This window comes from Artibeus jamaicensis, unplaced genomic scaffold (genome assembly GCF_021234435.1).
Source record: "Artibeus jamaicensis isolate MK-2021 breed Jamaican fruit bat unplaced genomic scaffold, CSHL_Jam_final scaffold_804, whole genome shotgun sequence".
NCBI lineage: Eukaryota > Metazoa > Chordata > Mammalia > Chiroptera > Phyllostomidae > Artibeus > Artibeus jamaicensis.
Window position 1 is genome coordinate 2,518,337 of NW_026522055.1, and position 14,439 is coordinate 2,532,775.

At 44.1% G+C, this 14,439-nt stretch overlaps 1 protein-coding gene across 5 annotated transcripts; it reads right to left on the reverse strand.

Annotated features, from left to right (window-relative positions):
* Window positions 1-1,358: 1,358 nt before the first annotated feature.
* On the reverse strand, window positions 1,359-9,415 carry LOC119038454 (sialic acid-binding Ig-like lectin 5). Of its 5 annotated transcripts, none has more exons than XR_008390567.1 (10): window positions 9,278-9,381; window positions 8,823-9,203; window positions 8,345-8,623; window positions 8,017-8,064; window positions 7,547-7,804; window positions 7,178-7,462; window positions 6,860-6,959; window positions 5,963-6,053; window positions 4,787-5,195; window positions 1,359-1,982 (listed from the first exon to the last, which is right to left on the reverse strand). XR_008390567.1 is itself a non-coding variant. In XM_037130947.2 (9 exons), the coding sequence occupies exons 1-9, from the start codon at window positions 9,312-9,314 to the stop codon at window positions 5,001-5,003; spliced, it is 1,674 nt and encodes a 557-aa protein (XP_036986842.2). In that variant the 5' UTR covers window positions 9,315-9,415; the 3' UTR covers window positions 4,684-5,000. The 5 variants fall into 5 exon arrangements, 3 of the variants coding, with proteins under 3 accessions (XP_036986842.2, XP_036986843.2, XP_053515718.1); XR_008390568.1 differs by lacking the exon at window positions 1,359-1,982 and adding an exon at window positions 2,752-2,804; XM_037130947.2 differs by lacking the exon at window positions 1,359-1,982 and having other exon boundaries at window positions 4,684-5,195; window positions 9,278-9,415.
* Window positions 9,416-14,439: the final 5,024 nt, after the last annotated feature.

Below are 14,439 nucleotides of genomic sequence, written 5' to 3' on the forward strand. Positions count from 1 at the left end.
GAACTCATATTCCTGCCCAGGAGCCTCCCATGCTTAGAGGCTCAACATGAGAAGAGTGGCCCTGTCTCTAGCCGCACAGATGAGGTTGCCTCTGGTGGGTCTCTGCTGTCAACTTGAGATTGGAAAGCCACTGGACTAATGTGTAGCTGTGAGCTCATTCTCAGGGTCCTCATGACCTGTACTCTCACCCTCTAATGTCTATGCATTTCCTCCAGACAAAAAAGGCCTGCCATCTTTATGGAAATATTGAATCTCCCTATCCTTACCCCACCTCCACTTCCTCTTACCTTGCCTGGCTTGCTCTGCCCTTCATAATAACATATTCCCTGCTGGGGTCCACTGATGTCACAGAATTCTTTCCCCAATCTCAATGTTTACCCTTCCTGTAGAATGACCTGAAACTTAAAATTTATTTGAGTGCCCTCTCAGCTCCAAAAAGAACATACCTACCAGACTTCTGATTCTTTAACTCTTCATTTAAGCTGAATTGGGACTGGGAATAGTGCCAGGCACAGAAAAGACTCACAGATCATATCTTCTGTTGTGCAGAGCTCTGTGACATTACAAGGAAGGGATTGGCAGCAAGAGAAAATACCAACCCACTCTTGTGAGGAAAAGAAGAAAGCAATGGGGAGAGTCTGACCCAGAAGGTTTTCTGAGTGAGGTGACAGTAGATTCAGCCCTGACAGGCAAGAACCAAGTGACCTCTGAGAAATGCACTGTGTGTCTGAAATTAAGGCTCCTCTTCCCAAGGATGAGGGGGTGCACAAGGGGAGACTTAGAAGGGTTTGTGTGCACCTCTGTTCTGTAGGATAGAATGTCAACTGCCCTTATTCTCCTGCTGTACCTCTGAAAGAGGCAGGTCAAGGCTCGGCCTCCAGGGGTCACATCATCCTCTGTACTAGACCTGAGAGCTCTTCCAGGAAAGGTTGGCGCTGTCCTTGGTGCTGGAGCATATCCGGATTCCCTCTGCCAAGGAATTCAGCCCACAGTCACAAGGGTCTGAGTTTAGGTAAGTAGGGCACCTAGGATACAGGGGCTTTGGCAAGGTGAGGTTCTTCTTGGAAAGGAGAAGTTATAAGAAGGCGTGGTAGAGGGCTGGGCTTATGTCTGCTTTTCCTCTCATCCCTCTGATTTGTCATCATGCTGTTTAATGTTATTCTTCCTTGAAATTTTTCCACAACAGTCAATTATTGGAACAAAAATATTTCAAGTCTGAAATATTTTTGAATGTATTGGTTGTAAAAACATATACATAGTTTATGTTGCATAAACATTATATATTTATTAAAGTTTATATTATAGAAATGTGTTATAAATATTATAATGAATATATAGCTAATCATTACACTGATTAATACACTGTAATTTTTCATATTGTATTTTGTATACTATAGTACAATATTATACATTAATAAATATGAGAAATATATAATATGGTGCCTTATTAAAATAGTTTACATTATATAAACATACAAGTTACACTATGGGATTGTATCTCAAATCGAGAATAAAACAGGAAGGCTCCCAGGAGTCTCATAATTTCTTTCTTTCCCTTTCTCTTCAAGCCCCTTTCATTTCTGTGTCACAAAGGCCACAGAACCAAAGCTACATGATCAGTGTGCGTAGATGTCATTGGGAACTTTGGTATCTTGGTTTAAATATTCTGTCTCATTTTCTGAATTCAAGTATTCTCCAAATACTAGCCTAGTGAGTGCCCATTTTTATTTATTTTCAATTATTCTATACTTATAAAAATGAGGAATTTTATTTTTTTCTATTTACTTTTTTCCGAAAGAATTTTGTTATTTTCAGCACAAGTCCTGAGCAGAATGATTTAACCAGTTATTAGCAAGACAAGAGTCACAATTCAACTTCTTGCCATACCGAAATTGGAGTTCATGTAGTGGATGTGGGGAACCAAAGTCCTAGTTACAAACTATAATTGTCCTCTTCTTTCCTCAGGGCCATCTTCTCAATTTCTAGAATGAAGGAAATGAATCACCTACATGCAGGTGGTTGTTTGGTATCACCGGGGTACTCACCTGGGCCCATTCTACCTGTGGACACCCTACAGTCATTTCCTCCTTGAAGCCAATGTTGTGGCTGGACCAGCCCTTGTGGTTCTTGTTATGATTATAAGACACACTTCAGCAACAACCATTAGGGAAAATTTTTTGAAGCTTTACTACAGTCATCTCCTATTATCCACAGGTGTGCTTTCCATGGTTTCTCTTATTTGTGTTCAAACATAGTCCAAAAATAATAAATGAAAGATTCCAAAAATAAACCATTTATGTTAGAAATTTCACAATTTTCTGAGTAATATGTTGAATCTTGTACTCCCTCTGTGTCCTGCCTGGGTGTGAACCATGTCTTTGTCCAGGATCTCTGCACTGTATATACTGCCCACTTGTGAGTCACTTAGTACCCAATTAGGTCTTCAGATCTACTGTCCCAGCATCTGGGTGACTTGTGTTCAAGTCCCCCTTGTAGTAGCCTCATGCAAAGTCACAATGCCTGTGGCATTCACCTCCCTACACATCATCACATAGGCCTTGTGACACCTCCAACAGCACAGTTAGTGATGCAGACCCGGGTCGGCAGGATCTGTGTGTAGTGGCTGTGATAAACAAGTTCACACAGATTAAAGAAGTCCTGTGGAGCAAAGGGGACAGCATGGCCACTCTCTGAGTGAGAGAGGGCCTCAACCCTTGCCTGGACTAACTGTTATTGCTTTTCTGGGCACATTACACAGAGGATCATCCTCATTTACTGTGCGCAGGTTCAATTTAGGTGGTTACCTATTACAGAAAATAAAGGAGAGAATGGTTCTAATTATATCAAAGAAAAAGGATATTTGCAAATGCAAAGGGAAAAGTGGTTGAACTGGTTACACTCCATACTTGGGAAATTTAGCACAGATTTTAGGAGTTTACTTTAAAGATACACAGTAAACCTTTTTTTGGCTCAATGCAGGGTGAAGGAGTTTTAGCAAAAGCAAGCCTCAAAGCAGCCTAGGTACAGTGCAGACCTGACTCCCCAAGGGAGAACCTATCCCATGGGCATGGGTCCTGTGTGCCAGACCTTGCTCCCCACTGGCCTTTCTGACTGGGGACTGGGCTACATTCCTCACACCACATGGGATGGTCTCTAGGAAGAAGGGTTAGTACATTAACAGAAGATATTTTTATATATTTATTTTTAGAGGGGAAAAGGAGAGAGTAAAAGGGAGGGAAGCATGATTGTGTGCTTGCCTCTCACACATTCCCCATGGGAGACCTGGACCACAACCCAAGAATGTGCCCTGACAGGAAATTGAACCAGAAACTCTTTGGTTCACAGGCTGGATTTCAATCTACTGAGCCACAACAGCCAGGGCAATAGAAGATATTTCAAGAGAGGGAGAGACAACATTCACATAACCTTTACCACAGTATATTGTTATAATTATGCTTTACTATTAGTTATTGTTAATATCTTTTTGTGCCTAGTTTACCTATTAAACTTCATCATAGGTGTGTCATAGGAAAACTCATAATATATATAGGACTCGGTACTGTCTGAGGTTTCAAACATCCACTGGAGATCTTGAAACATCTCGCCCACAGTTAAGGGACACTACAGACTTCACAATCAAAGAGCTTATTGTTAGGCACCTGCACTATGGTGCTACTCATGACTCTGGTTATTTTCGTCTTAGAACTGTGTTTTAAAAAAATTAAATCAAATAAACTATATAGAGGAGGGAGACTATGAGTTCTTTCTTCATTTCATACTTTTAACCTAAGTCTGTCCAAGAATTGGGTTTGAAGGACAGGATGGGCTGAGCCAGATGAAAGCAAGGGGGCATGGTTTCCAGGAGGGAATCTCAAATTGCTTAAACTTTTGTAAGAAATGCCATAGAAGATTTCAGAGGTAAAGGCCATGGGGAGAAGGTGGGTGAAGAGGTAAAGGGGAAGAGGCCTGGGATGTAATGACTAAGATCAGGAAGTAGGTAGGGGTTTGCGTGGGACAGAGGTAGGGTCAGCTCTCTGTCATGGCCAGTTTTACTATGGAGGACAAACCCAGACAGGAACCAGGAGTCCTGTGAGGGGGCACTGTCACACCCTACATGGTGCTGGCAGCCCTTCTGGAAACACTCTGTTCACAACAGAGCTCTATGGTGGTAACAGCCCCTTTCCCCTGAAATTCCTCTTTCCCTCTGTGAAAAGGGCTCCCTGGCAGCTGCTTCCTTCAGCAAATTGTGCCTGTGGCTCACTGTGGCTGCACCAGCTGCATCCCAATCCTTTGTTTGTCTCTGGAAAAAAATCCTTTTTGGTGACACAATGCCTGGTCAGCTTCTCCTTACAGCCAACAGGCAGGTGGAAGGATCCCTGTGGGGCTGTACATGGGATGGGGAAGGGACTGGTGCTCACAAAGTGCTGGAGAATGGACAGGAACAAGTGAGGCAAGATGAACCCAGAGAAACTATGATACCTCATCATGAACCATTATGAACTGAACGAACACAAAGTGGACAGGGATATCTTTCCCTGTACAGGCTTAGATGAGTTCTGGGATGGAAAATGAGAGCAACAAGTTTCCACCCTGTTTTCTATAGCTGGTCACCCTTGGCTTCAGAAGAACTTGCCACCAGGACCTTTCTGTTCAAACAAGACAGACAGGCAATACCTGGACCTCTGTTGCTCATAATTTCTTTAATGCTCACAGCCACCTTTGACTGGGATGGGTGATCTCTAATGTACTGAAGGGAAACTGGCGACAGAGTAATAAAGTGACTCACTTGAAGACAATGCCTTAGGAAGTACTGAAGTCTGCACTTGAGTCCAAGTTTCTCCAATCCCATCACCTTCTTTCTGCTCTGTCTGCAGGTGCTCTTACAGTGGTTAATGTTAATGTTGCACGAGGTTTCCTCACGTTTCATCAATTAGTCCCTGTCTTCTTTCCCTCATAGAGGCTGTGATGCCTCTAGCTAGGACGGAGCTCTCAGCGAGTCCTCATTGGCGTGTCTCCTTGATCTTTGAGTACACACAGGTGGTGATGGCCTCCTTGTCCTGAGGCTCCCAGGGCTTTCTCCCATGAAAGGTGAGTTTGGCATACTGGGTATCCTGCTCCTCTCTCAATGGAGAGACATCCCCAGTGGGTGACACTAGGTCTGGAGGCCCATCTGGCCTAGGGTTTAGCTGGAAACCCTTAGTAAAGGGGACAGAAGACAGTCAGAGAAGAATCAATTAGACATGGTTTCAAGGGGAAGTTGTGCAGATGGAAGTTTTTCATTCATCCTCTTACTCCACACACACTGCTCATGAACTCAGCTATTTGTTTATTCATTTAAAAGTTTGTAATACTACAATTGATTAGACCATATCAAGGTCTTACTGATCATATTTAATCCCCACAGATAAAAAATATAAATGCTAGTCTTATCAACCCTGGCAGGTGTGGCTCAGTGGATTGAGTGCCAGCCTGCAAACCAAAGTGTCACCAGTTCGATTCCCAACCAGGGCTCGTGCCTCGATTGCAGGCCAGGTCCCCAGTAGGGGACATGCCAGAGGCAACTACACACTGATGTTTCTCTCTCTCCTTCTTCCTTCCTGTCTAAAAGTAAATAAATAAAATATCTTCTAAAAAATGATACTCTTAGCATTTCTATTTATCAATAGGGAAACTGTAAGTAGAGGTGAAGTGATGTGCCCAGAATTGGTAGAAAGTAACAGTTTTGGAGAGCAGGTTCTGTCAGGCTGTATCCAGCAAAGAGGTGAGGTGGGCTGAGTGGTCAGCAGATCTAGGACAGGAGGCTGACCCTGGGCTCTGGATAAGTAAGGGGAAGTTCACTCCCAACTGTCTGTCCAGCTGAGAACAGAGGAGTGAGTTTATGGTAATGCTGGGAAGCTCAGCCCACACTCACTGAACAGACATGCCCAGCCCCTCCCCCTACACTGCATGAGAAGATACTCACATCACTCACCCAGGTGACTGTGCCCATGACAGGGTCTTCATCATTTGTGGCCTTTCGTCTCCTGTCTGTTTGCTTCCTGTGCAATTTCACTCTAAGGGAAGAAGTCAGGACCCACAATGGCTCAGGCACAGGTTGGCAGGCTGCCCCACACTCCCCAACAAGACAACTGACCCATCAAGATCCTGGAACCAGACTCAGAGACCCTCCTGACAACTAAGTGAGTGCTCCGTGCCCTGGATGACCAGGTGTCTGGCTGACACTAAACTTATATCACAATAGGCCCCTACAGAGGGAGAAACTTATGCCCAGTCAATCATAACAGTGTTATCTCCAAGAGCCCCAAAGTAGAAACAACCCAACAGTGAATGAACAGACAAATAAAATTTGCCCCGTCCCTAACATGGAATATTATTTGGAACACAAAGGAATAAAAAATGACACATAAATCTTGAAATTATTGTGGTACATGAAAAAAAAAAAAGAAAAGTCAGTCACCATGCACCATATATTGTAGGATCCTATTTATATGAAATGCCCAGAAAGGGCAAATCTAAAGAAACAAGACATAGATTAGTGGTTGCCTGGGGGCTGGACTGAGGGGTGATGACAAAATGGGGAATAAGGGATGTCTGTTTTGTTTTGTTTTTGTTTTGTGCTAATGAAAAGTTATAAAATTCATTGTGATGATGGGTGCACACCTCTGTGACTGAAATAAAACCCATTGAATTGTACCTTTAAATATATGGAAATTTTATCTCAATAAAGCTGCTATCCTATCCACTCCCCCCCAAAACGACCCCTCTTTATGTACTCAGCTCTGCCTTTCTGGGATTCAGGGGCCCCTCTTTCTATTCCCCACGACACAGCTCCCTGTACCTCCCCAGGACATGGGCTTACATGTAAAAGAAGATGAGACACAAGCATAAGGAGAGTAGGGCCATGGCACCAGCACCTCCAAGAGCTGCGGGAACCACTCTGGAAACAGATATCGACTTCCCTGCAGAGAATAGAGGCGTCAGCCCACCCACTCACAGAACTCAGTGTGTGGACTTCCCAAAACTTGCACAACTGGCAGTAGGTTCCGTTCAGACACCAGATGGAGGGTCCCATCCTAACAAATAATGCCCTTCCCAGCCACAACCCCTCTCCCTAATACCCTCCTCCCTTTGATCCCTTCCTTTCTCCCTCAGCCTCCGACTCCAGCAGGCGCCTGACCTGGAAGCAGCAGGACACTGGCGCTCTGGACCCCGTGGACATTTTTCGCCTCGCAGGTGATCCTGAGGCCGGCGTTGAGCCCCACGCGGAGTCTCAGGGAGCTGTTGGCCCAGGACCTCACGGAGCGGGAGGTGATGGTGTAGGAGTCGTTGTTGGGGTTCTCCTCCAGCAGCCCCTCCCCCAGCTGCCAGCGCACCGAGGGGGCCGGCTCTGCTCGGGAGGAGCAGCTGCAGCGCAGACCCTCGTCCTCCCAGGAGCAGGAGGGTCCCACCAGCCGTGGGGCATCTGTGGGGAGCAAGGAGAAGGGTTAGTGGTGCCTCTTCCCTCCTAGGACCCAGGTGCCCTGCCGCCAGGGGTCCCCACACTCACAGACCACAGAGAGGCTGAGAGAGATACTTTGGGAGCCCAGTGGGTGCTGAGCTTGGCATGTGAACTGTCCTTCTTCTCCAGTCCCCACTCGAGGCAGCTCCAGGATCGTGGTTCTGGAGATGGGGGTGGCATTCGGTACTGGGGATCCCTGGAACCAGCTCAGCTGTGCAGGGGGGTTGCTGTCAGCCACACACAGCAACCGCAGAGCCTCACCCTCCAGGATGGGAAGGGATGAAGTATTTTGCAGAATCTCGAGTGCTTTGGGGAGAGAAGTGGAGAGAGAGAGAGGGGAAGGGAGGGGAGGAGAGAGAGAACACAGGGAAAGGCGCACACCAACAAAAGGTGAGGAAGAATGATGATTTTCCTCCTTGCTTTTCTCATCTCTGGTCTCATTGACACTGTGATTCCCTCTCAGTTCCATGGTGTCCCTGGCACAGGTCTCAGTCCCAGAGACGGACGTTCTTTCCTACCTGTGACATTTCTGTAGGACACGCCTATCACGAGGTTCCGTGGAGCATCTGGGAAAGAAAGATATGGCCCCACTTCAGAGGGAAGGAGCAGAGAGAAGTCACCTTGAACCCAAGGAGGTGGGGTGGCAATGAGAAAGATGGGATCGATGTCCTTCTTGATCACTTCCCTCCTGCACTCAGAAACATGTACAAGTGTTTTCAGGTAAGCTCAGCCTCCTCTACACACACACACACACACACACACACACACACACACACACACACTCACAAAGGCTCGAGTGTGCCAGTCTCTCTGCCCCCAGGACACTAGCTGTTCTCCAACACTCACAGGAGACATTGAGCTGAATGGTTTCACGTGTGGTCACCCCCGGTCCTGCAAGTGTCACCAGACAGGTGACTGTGGTGCCATGGTCCCTGGGCTTCGGGGTGAAGGTGAGCATGGAGGAACGAAGGGTCTTGAGATTCAGAGAATCAAGAGCATTTCCCACCCATGAGAAGATGAGAGGACTTCCCTCTTCACAGGACCCTGGCAGGCTGCAGCTCAGCTGTGTGGGGCGGCCAGACTCCAGGGGCCCCCAAATGTGGATGTCAGGTTTCTGTGTCAGGTCTGAGGAGGAGAGAGGGAGGCGCCTGAGACCTGGGGCTTCAGTTGGGACCCAGAATGTGAACCCACCTGGGACCCAGGGCTGAGGGCCTGAGTTCACCCCCAGTGCTGTGTCTCTTGGATTTAGTAGTGTCCCAAGGTCCAGTTCCAGTTCTAACCTGGGTCCCATGTCTCAGCATCCCCTCCTGGGCCCCTGCCATACCTGTCACCTTCAAAGTCAGCTTCTTATCTTGGTAGGTATATCTGTCAAAATATCCAGTCAGCACTTGGAAGACATAGGTTCCTGTGTCACTCTTCCTGGAGTCTCTGATGCTCAGGGAACAACTGTTGGTCCTAGGGTCTGCGAGGAGGAATCGGCCCTGAGTCTGTTGCTTCACTTGTGCATATCGGTCATTTGTGGCCACAGGAGATGCATAATTTGTGCCATCTTCACTCAGGTACCAGAAGGTGTAGAGTTCTCTAGAGGAAAACCACGAGCCCCGCTGGTAGAAAAAGGAGCAGGGCACATGGATGCACAGACCCTCCTGCACCGTCACCAATTCCTGCACTTGGAGCTCATAGCCTTCCTTCTCCTGCAGGGACCCTGGGGAAACACAGAAGCTCAGCTGCAGCCCCAGCCACTCCCCCACACCCATCCCCCTTCCCAGGCCCACTCACCCCGCCACAGCAGGGGCAGCAATAACAGGGGCACCATGTCTGCTTCACACAGGGCAGAACTGTCCCAGTCCCTGTGCCAGGGAGGGAAATGCAGAGCTGTGGGGTGGGGCTGAGTAGCCCCAACAGGAAGCCATGGGTGACAGAGCTGTGACAACACCTGGAGGGGAACTTGGACTCCATGGGCTGTGGGGGTGTGGTGAGGGCTTATAAATCATCCTGTCTTACATCCACCAATCCTTCCCTGCAGGTGGATCTACTGAGGAGTCCAATGGTTGAGAGGCACACCCAGATGTAAATCTGAAAGTAATCACCTTGCACATGATATTTAAGTCAAGAGGGAGGTCACTCAGGGATCATAGAGGTCAGATCTGTTCGTATTGACTCAGGGGACCCATGATCCAGCTGAAACCATTGCACATTCTGAAAAAGATCATTTAAAAAAATTTTAGAGTATTCAAGTGCTAGCAAGAGAGGAAAGAGTTTAGACCCAACAATGGAGGGCAGAACCCAGGAAAAACCTGAGCATTAAAGCCCTTCATTCTGAAAGTTTTCAGGACATGGGATGCACAGATGTTCCTCCTCAAGGGTCCAAGGGTCTGTGGATGGCAATGGCACACAGGGCCCCCTAAAATGGGACATGTGCAGGGAGATCTTGCCCCATTCAGTGGGGACCCCAGAGGCTGGCCCTCAGCACAGCAGCAAATTTGCCACAGTAAAGCTCATGAAACTCCTCCTCAGGGGCTCTTGCACGCTCAAACACTTGTCAAAGCCCCAGCAAAGGCTGGAGTGATATGCAGAAGTAATCTGCAATCCTACTGCTCTTTTATGAAAGAAAAAACTTAAACATTTTCCCAAAAATGACAATGAGGTGAAATAGGTCAGACATTCCAGGAACAAATTGTGTGATTGAAGCAGTTTCTTAAACTGTACAGGATAAAAAGAAATCTCAATTACCTGTGCTGGAGGAAATACTGAATTCTCTTTTGTTCTTCATGTTATATAAATATAATATTAATATTTATTACTATATGACAGAATTACTCTCCAATAAAGAGGCAACATCCTGGCTGGTGTAGCTTAGTGAATTGAACACAGGACTGAGAACCAAAGGGTTGCCAGTTCATTTCCTAGTCAAGGCACATGCCTGTGTTGTGGGCCAGGTCTCCAGTAAGGGATTCCTGGGAGGCAACCACACATTGATGTTTCTCTCCCTCTCTTTCTCCTTCCTTTTCTCTCTCTTTAAAAAAAATCTTAAAAAAAAGAAGAGGCAGCAAAAATGTAGTCAAAAAAGGTAGAGAACATGTTATGCAGGTGTGCCAGACAAGAATCCATACTACTAATAAAAATAGTCTGTTATTTTTGGAATTCTCTTATATTTGGTTTTCAGCATTTAGCTTTTCTTATTTGATGTGATGTGTTTTCTTGCTTCAGAAAAGTTGATAGGCGCCACTCATTGCTTCTTTTTCAAAGCAGTGATCTCAACATTAGTATAAATATCAGGTTTCATATAACCTGGGGCTGCCCCTGCCACAGGGAACATGTTACCCAGAAGTAACCAGCTCTACCCACACCCACCCCAGACTCCTCATGTACTGCAAACCAGACTATCTTGCTCAAGCAAAGGACTAAAGGAAGCAGAATTTCCTTGGTTGTGCCCCTATAATTCACATCACCAGAGAGGTCTAGCAAATTGCAAACTAGATTATAAAAATGACAAGAAATAAACATTGGCAAGAATATTCAGAGAGGGGAACCCTCCTACACTGTTCCTAGAAATGTAAACTGGGGACCACAGTATAAATCAGTAAGGCAGGTCCTCGATAATTAATAATAGAGCTGCCATAAGATCCAGCAATTCCGCTTCTGGGTATTTATTTGGATGAAATGAAAATACTAACTTAAAAAGACACATACACTTCTATGTTCATTGTGGCATCATTTACATAGCCAAGATGTGGAAGAAACATCTTGTCCATCAATAAGCGATGAAGAAAAAGCGGTACATATACAATGAGATGTTATTGTGCCATAAAAAAGGAAGAACTCCTGCCATTTGCAACTATTGTACATGAATGGAACATGAGTGCATTTTGTTAAGTGTAGTAAATGGAAAAAGACAAATACTGTATGACTTCATGATTATATGGAAACTTAAAAAAAAACCCCATCTCATAGACAGAATAGATGGGTGGTTGCCAGAGGCAGAAGGAGGGGGTTGTGCAAAAGTGAGTGAGGGTGGACAAAGGTACAAATTTTTACTTATAAAACAATTACATCATAAAAACGTAATGTTCAACATGGTGACTGTAGTTAATAATAGTGGGTATTAGTATTATACTGTTAATTGTAATAAGGTACTTAATAATACTGTACTGGATGTTTTAAAATTACTGAGAGTGTACATTGCTAAGAGATAAAATTATTGAAATTTCTCATTACAAGATAAAAGTGTAGAAACTCTATGTGGTGGTGGATGTTAACAAGACACGTGGTGAGCACTTTACAATATACACATATATCAAATCATGAAGTTACATGTCAATTATATCTCAAAAATTACATACATGCACTAAAAAACCTCAGGGTCGGTACTTGGGTTGAATTAGAAGGTCTAAGCCTTCCAGGCAGAGTTCCACTTCTGCTCCACATGTGCTCCAACATCAGCATAACAGATTCTTCACATTGAATTCTTGCTGCTGAAATCCATAGTGGTGCTTCTGTGATCCTGATCTGCCCTTGACTGATTAAATCCCAAGAGATAAAACAGGAGAATTGGGTGATCTCAAATGCCTTCATGATAAAACTCATGACCAGCCAGGAATAAAGGAGAATTTCCCTGACAAGATAAGGGTGTCTTCAGCAACAGCACACATAATGCAGTATCATCAGGTTCTAGTCTAGAAAGGGTATATGAAAAGTTAAAAAAAGACAAAACTATCTTTCTTCAAAGATGATTTTATGTATAGGAAAATCAACAAATATATACAGACACATTGGGGGGCTTAATAGGAGAGTTAGCAAGGTCTCTAGAGACAAAATCAAATTATAAAAATCAAAAGCATTCCTCTCTCAGAGTAATAAAAGGTAGGATGTTATAAAGATGCCACTGACAATAGCATCAAAAATTATGATACACCTGGACCTGGCTGGTGTGGCTCAATTAAGTGAGTGCTGGCCTGAGAACCAAGGGATCACTGGTTTGATTCCCAGTCAGGGCACATGCCTAGGTTGTGGGCCAGGTCCCTAATCAGGAGCATGTGACAGGCAACCACACATTGGTGTTTCTCTCCCTCTCTTTCTCTCTCATTTCCCCTCTCTCTGAAAATAAATAAATAAAATGTTTTTTAAAAATTAAGATACACCTGAAATATATCTATTCAGATATGTACATAATAAAAATATAAGCTGCACTTTTTCAGTGGACAAGATCATAAATCTGTTTGGAAGGACGTTAGATGTTAATAAATAAAGAAATATAGTAACTAAATAAAATTTAATATAAAAAAAAGAAATAGCATGTTGATGGATATTAAAACAGTATTGCGTGAAAGCCCACTCTATCCAAATTAATCTGCAGAATTAAAGCAATGTGTCACCCAATCTCCCAGTAGACTTCTCTAAAACTTGGTACCTCTATTGTAAAATTTATATTAAAGTAAATTTTCCCAAAAGCAGTCAAGACAAACACGGAGAAGAACAATGTATGAGAACTGGCTCTGTAGGGCTTCAAGACTAGTAAAAATGTCATAGAAAATACGATGGTGCTGCATTTACTGACATGCATTGTACCACCAGACCACTGAAACAGAACAGGGCATCTAGAAATAGCAAAGACCTAAACCACAGGAAATGTCATGTTATGTTAGAGGAGGTGATGCAGAAAAGTGACAAAGAGAGAAACTTCTCCTTAGAATTTTTTTATTTATGGTATGATTTTTTTGTCTGCTCTTTTTTTTTAATGAGGACCTTGTTTTTTAATGTTTTTTTCTAATATATAGTTTCTCCCTTCATGTATTAGTTGATTTCTGCTTTTAGACAAATCATTTAATGGCTTTTCAATGTAAACTGTAGAAGTATTCTTAAATTTGGCCTCTGTTCATTTGGCCTGTGGTTTTTTTTTAATTTTATTTAGTTATTTTTCAAGTACAGTTTTTTTTGTCTATTTCTCCCATCCAAGCCCCCCACCCCGTGCTCTTTATTGTATTTTTCCATTATAATTTAGTCTCCTTTTACCCCTCTCCTCCAAGCAATTACCACACTGTTGTCCATGCCCATGAGTCGTCTTTCTGTTTCATTCAATTCCCCAACCCCCCTCACCCCTGCCCATTAGTGTCATCCTGCTTAGAGAGAGATGAAGGGAAACAGAGAGAGAGAGAGAAGTATCAATTTTGTAGTTTCACTTACTGATGCATTAATTGGTTGATTCAAGCATGTGTCCTGCCTGAGGATCAAACCCTGAACCTTGGCTTATGAGGACAACATTCTGACCAACAGTGTTACTATCCAGGGGCAATGAACATCTCAATAATACATGTGGGCAACTAGTGATCCAAATGCACTAGGATGAGATTGTATGCTTAGCTCTTATGATGCACTAACATCAAGGGCAGATGAGTTGAGGATCTGCTGTTTTAGGAGAAACAAGACAATATAGAGGATGGAAGATAATATATCAGAATGTCTCCGTAAACTTAAGAGAAGGAAGGCTTCATAACAAGACATAAATAGCAGTATTTATAAAAAGAAACATTGAAAAGTTGGACTAGGCTAAAATTAAGGACTCTTTGTAGAGACATTAAATCATCAGCCATCAAGTGAGAAATGAATTTTACAACCCATGTAAACATCAAAGCGTCAGTTTCCAGAATGAGGAAGTATGTCTGCAAGTACATAAGAAAAAGAAAACACAGGAAAATGGGCTCACTTGAGCTGCCCCTCATAAAAGATAGCAAACAACCAGCCAGTAAACAAATGAAAGGCAGCTCCAGGTTATTAGAAGCCAGGAAAGTGTACCTTCAAACCACAATAAGACACTGTTATACTGGCTCCAGGTGAACAAATACTAAAGGGTGTAAAAACCCCCGTTTTTGTGACAGTGTGGGGCAACAGTTGCTGACATGTAAACTGGTACCAGTGCGACAGAAAACACAAGCACTGTCTAC

Coding starts and splice junctions, on each gene's coding strand:
- LOC119038454 (XM_037130947.2), bottom strand. CDS start 9,314: ATGGTGCCCCTGTTATTGCTGCCCCTGCTGTGGCGGG. Junction 9,204..9,277: donor GCTGCCCCTGCTGTGGCGGG/GTGAGTGGGCCT, acceptor GTGTTTCCCCAG/GGTCCCTGCAGGAGAAGGAA. Junction 5,196..5,962: donor CAGTCACCTGGGTGAGTGAT/GTGAGTATCTTC, acceptor CCCTTTACTAAG/GGTTTCCAGCTAAACCCTAG.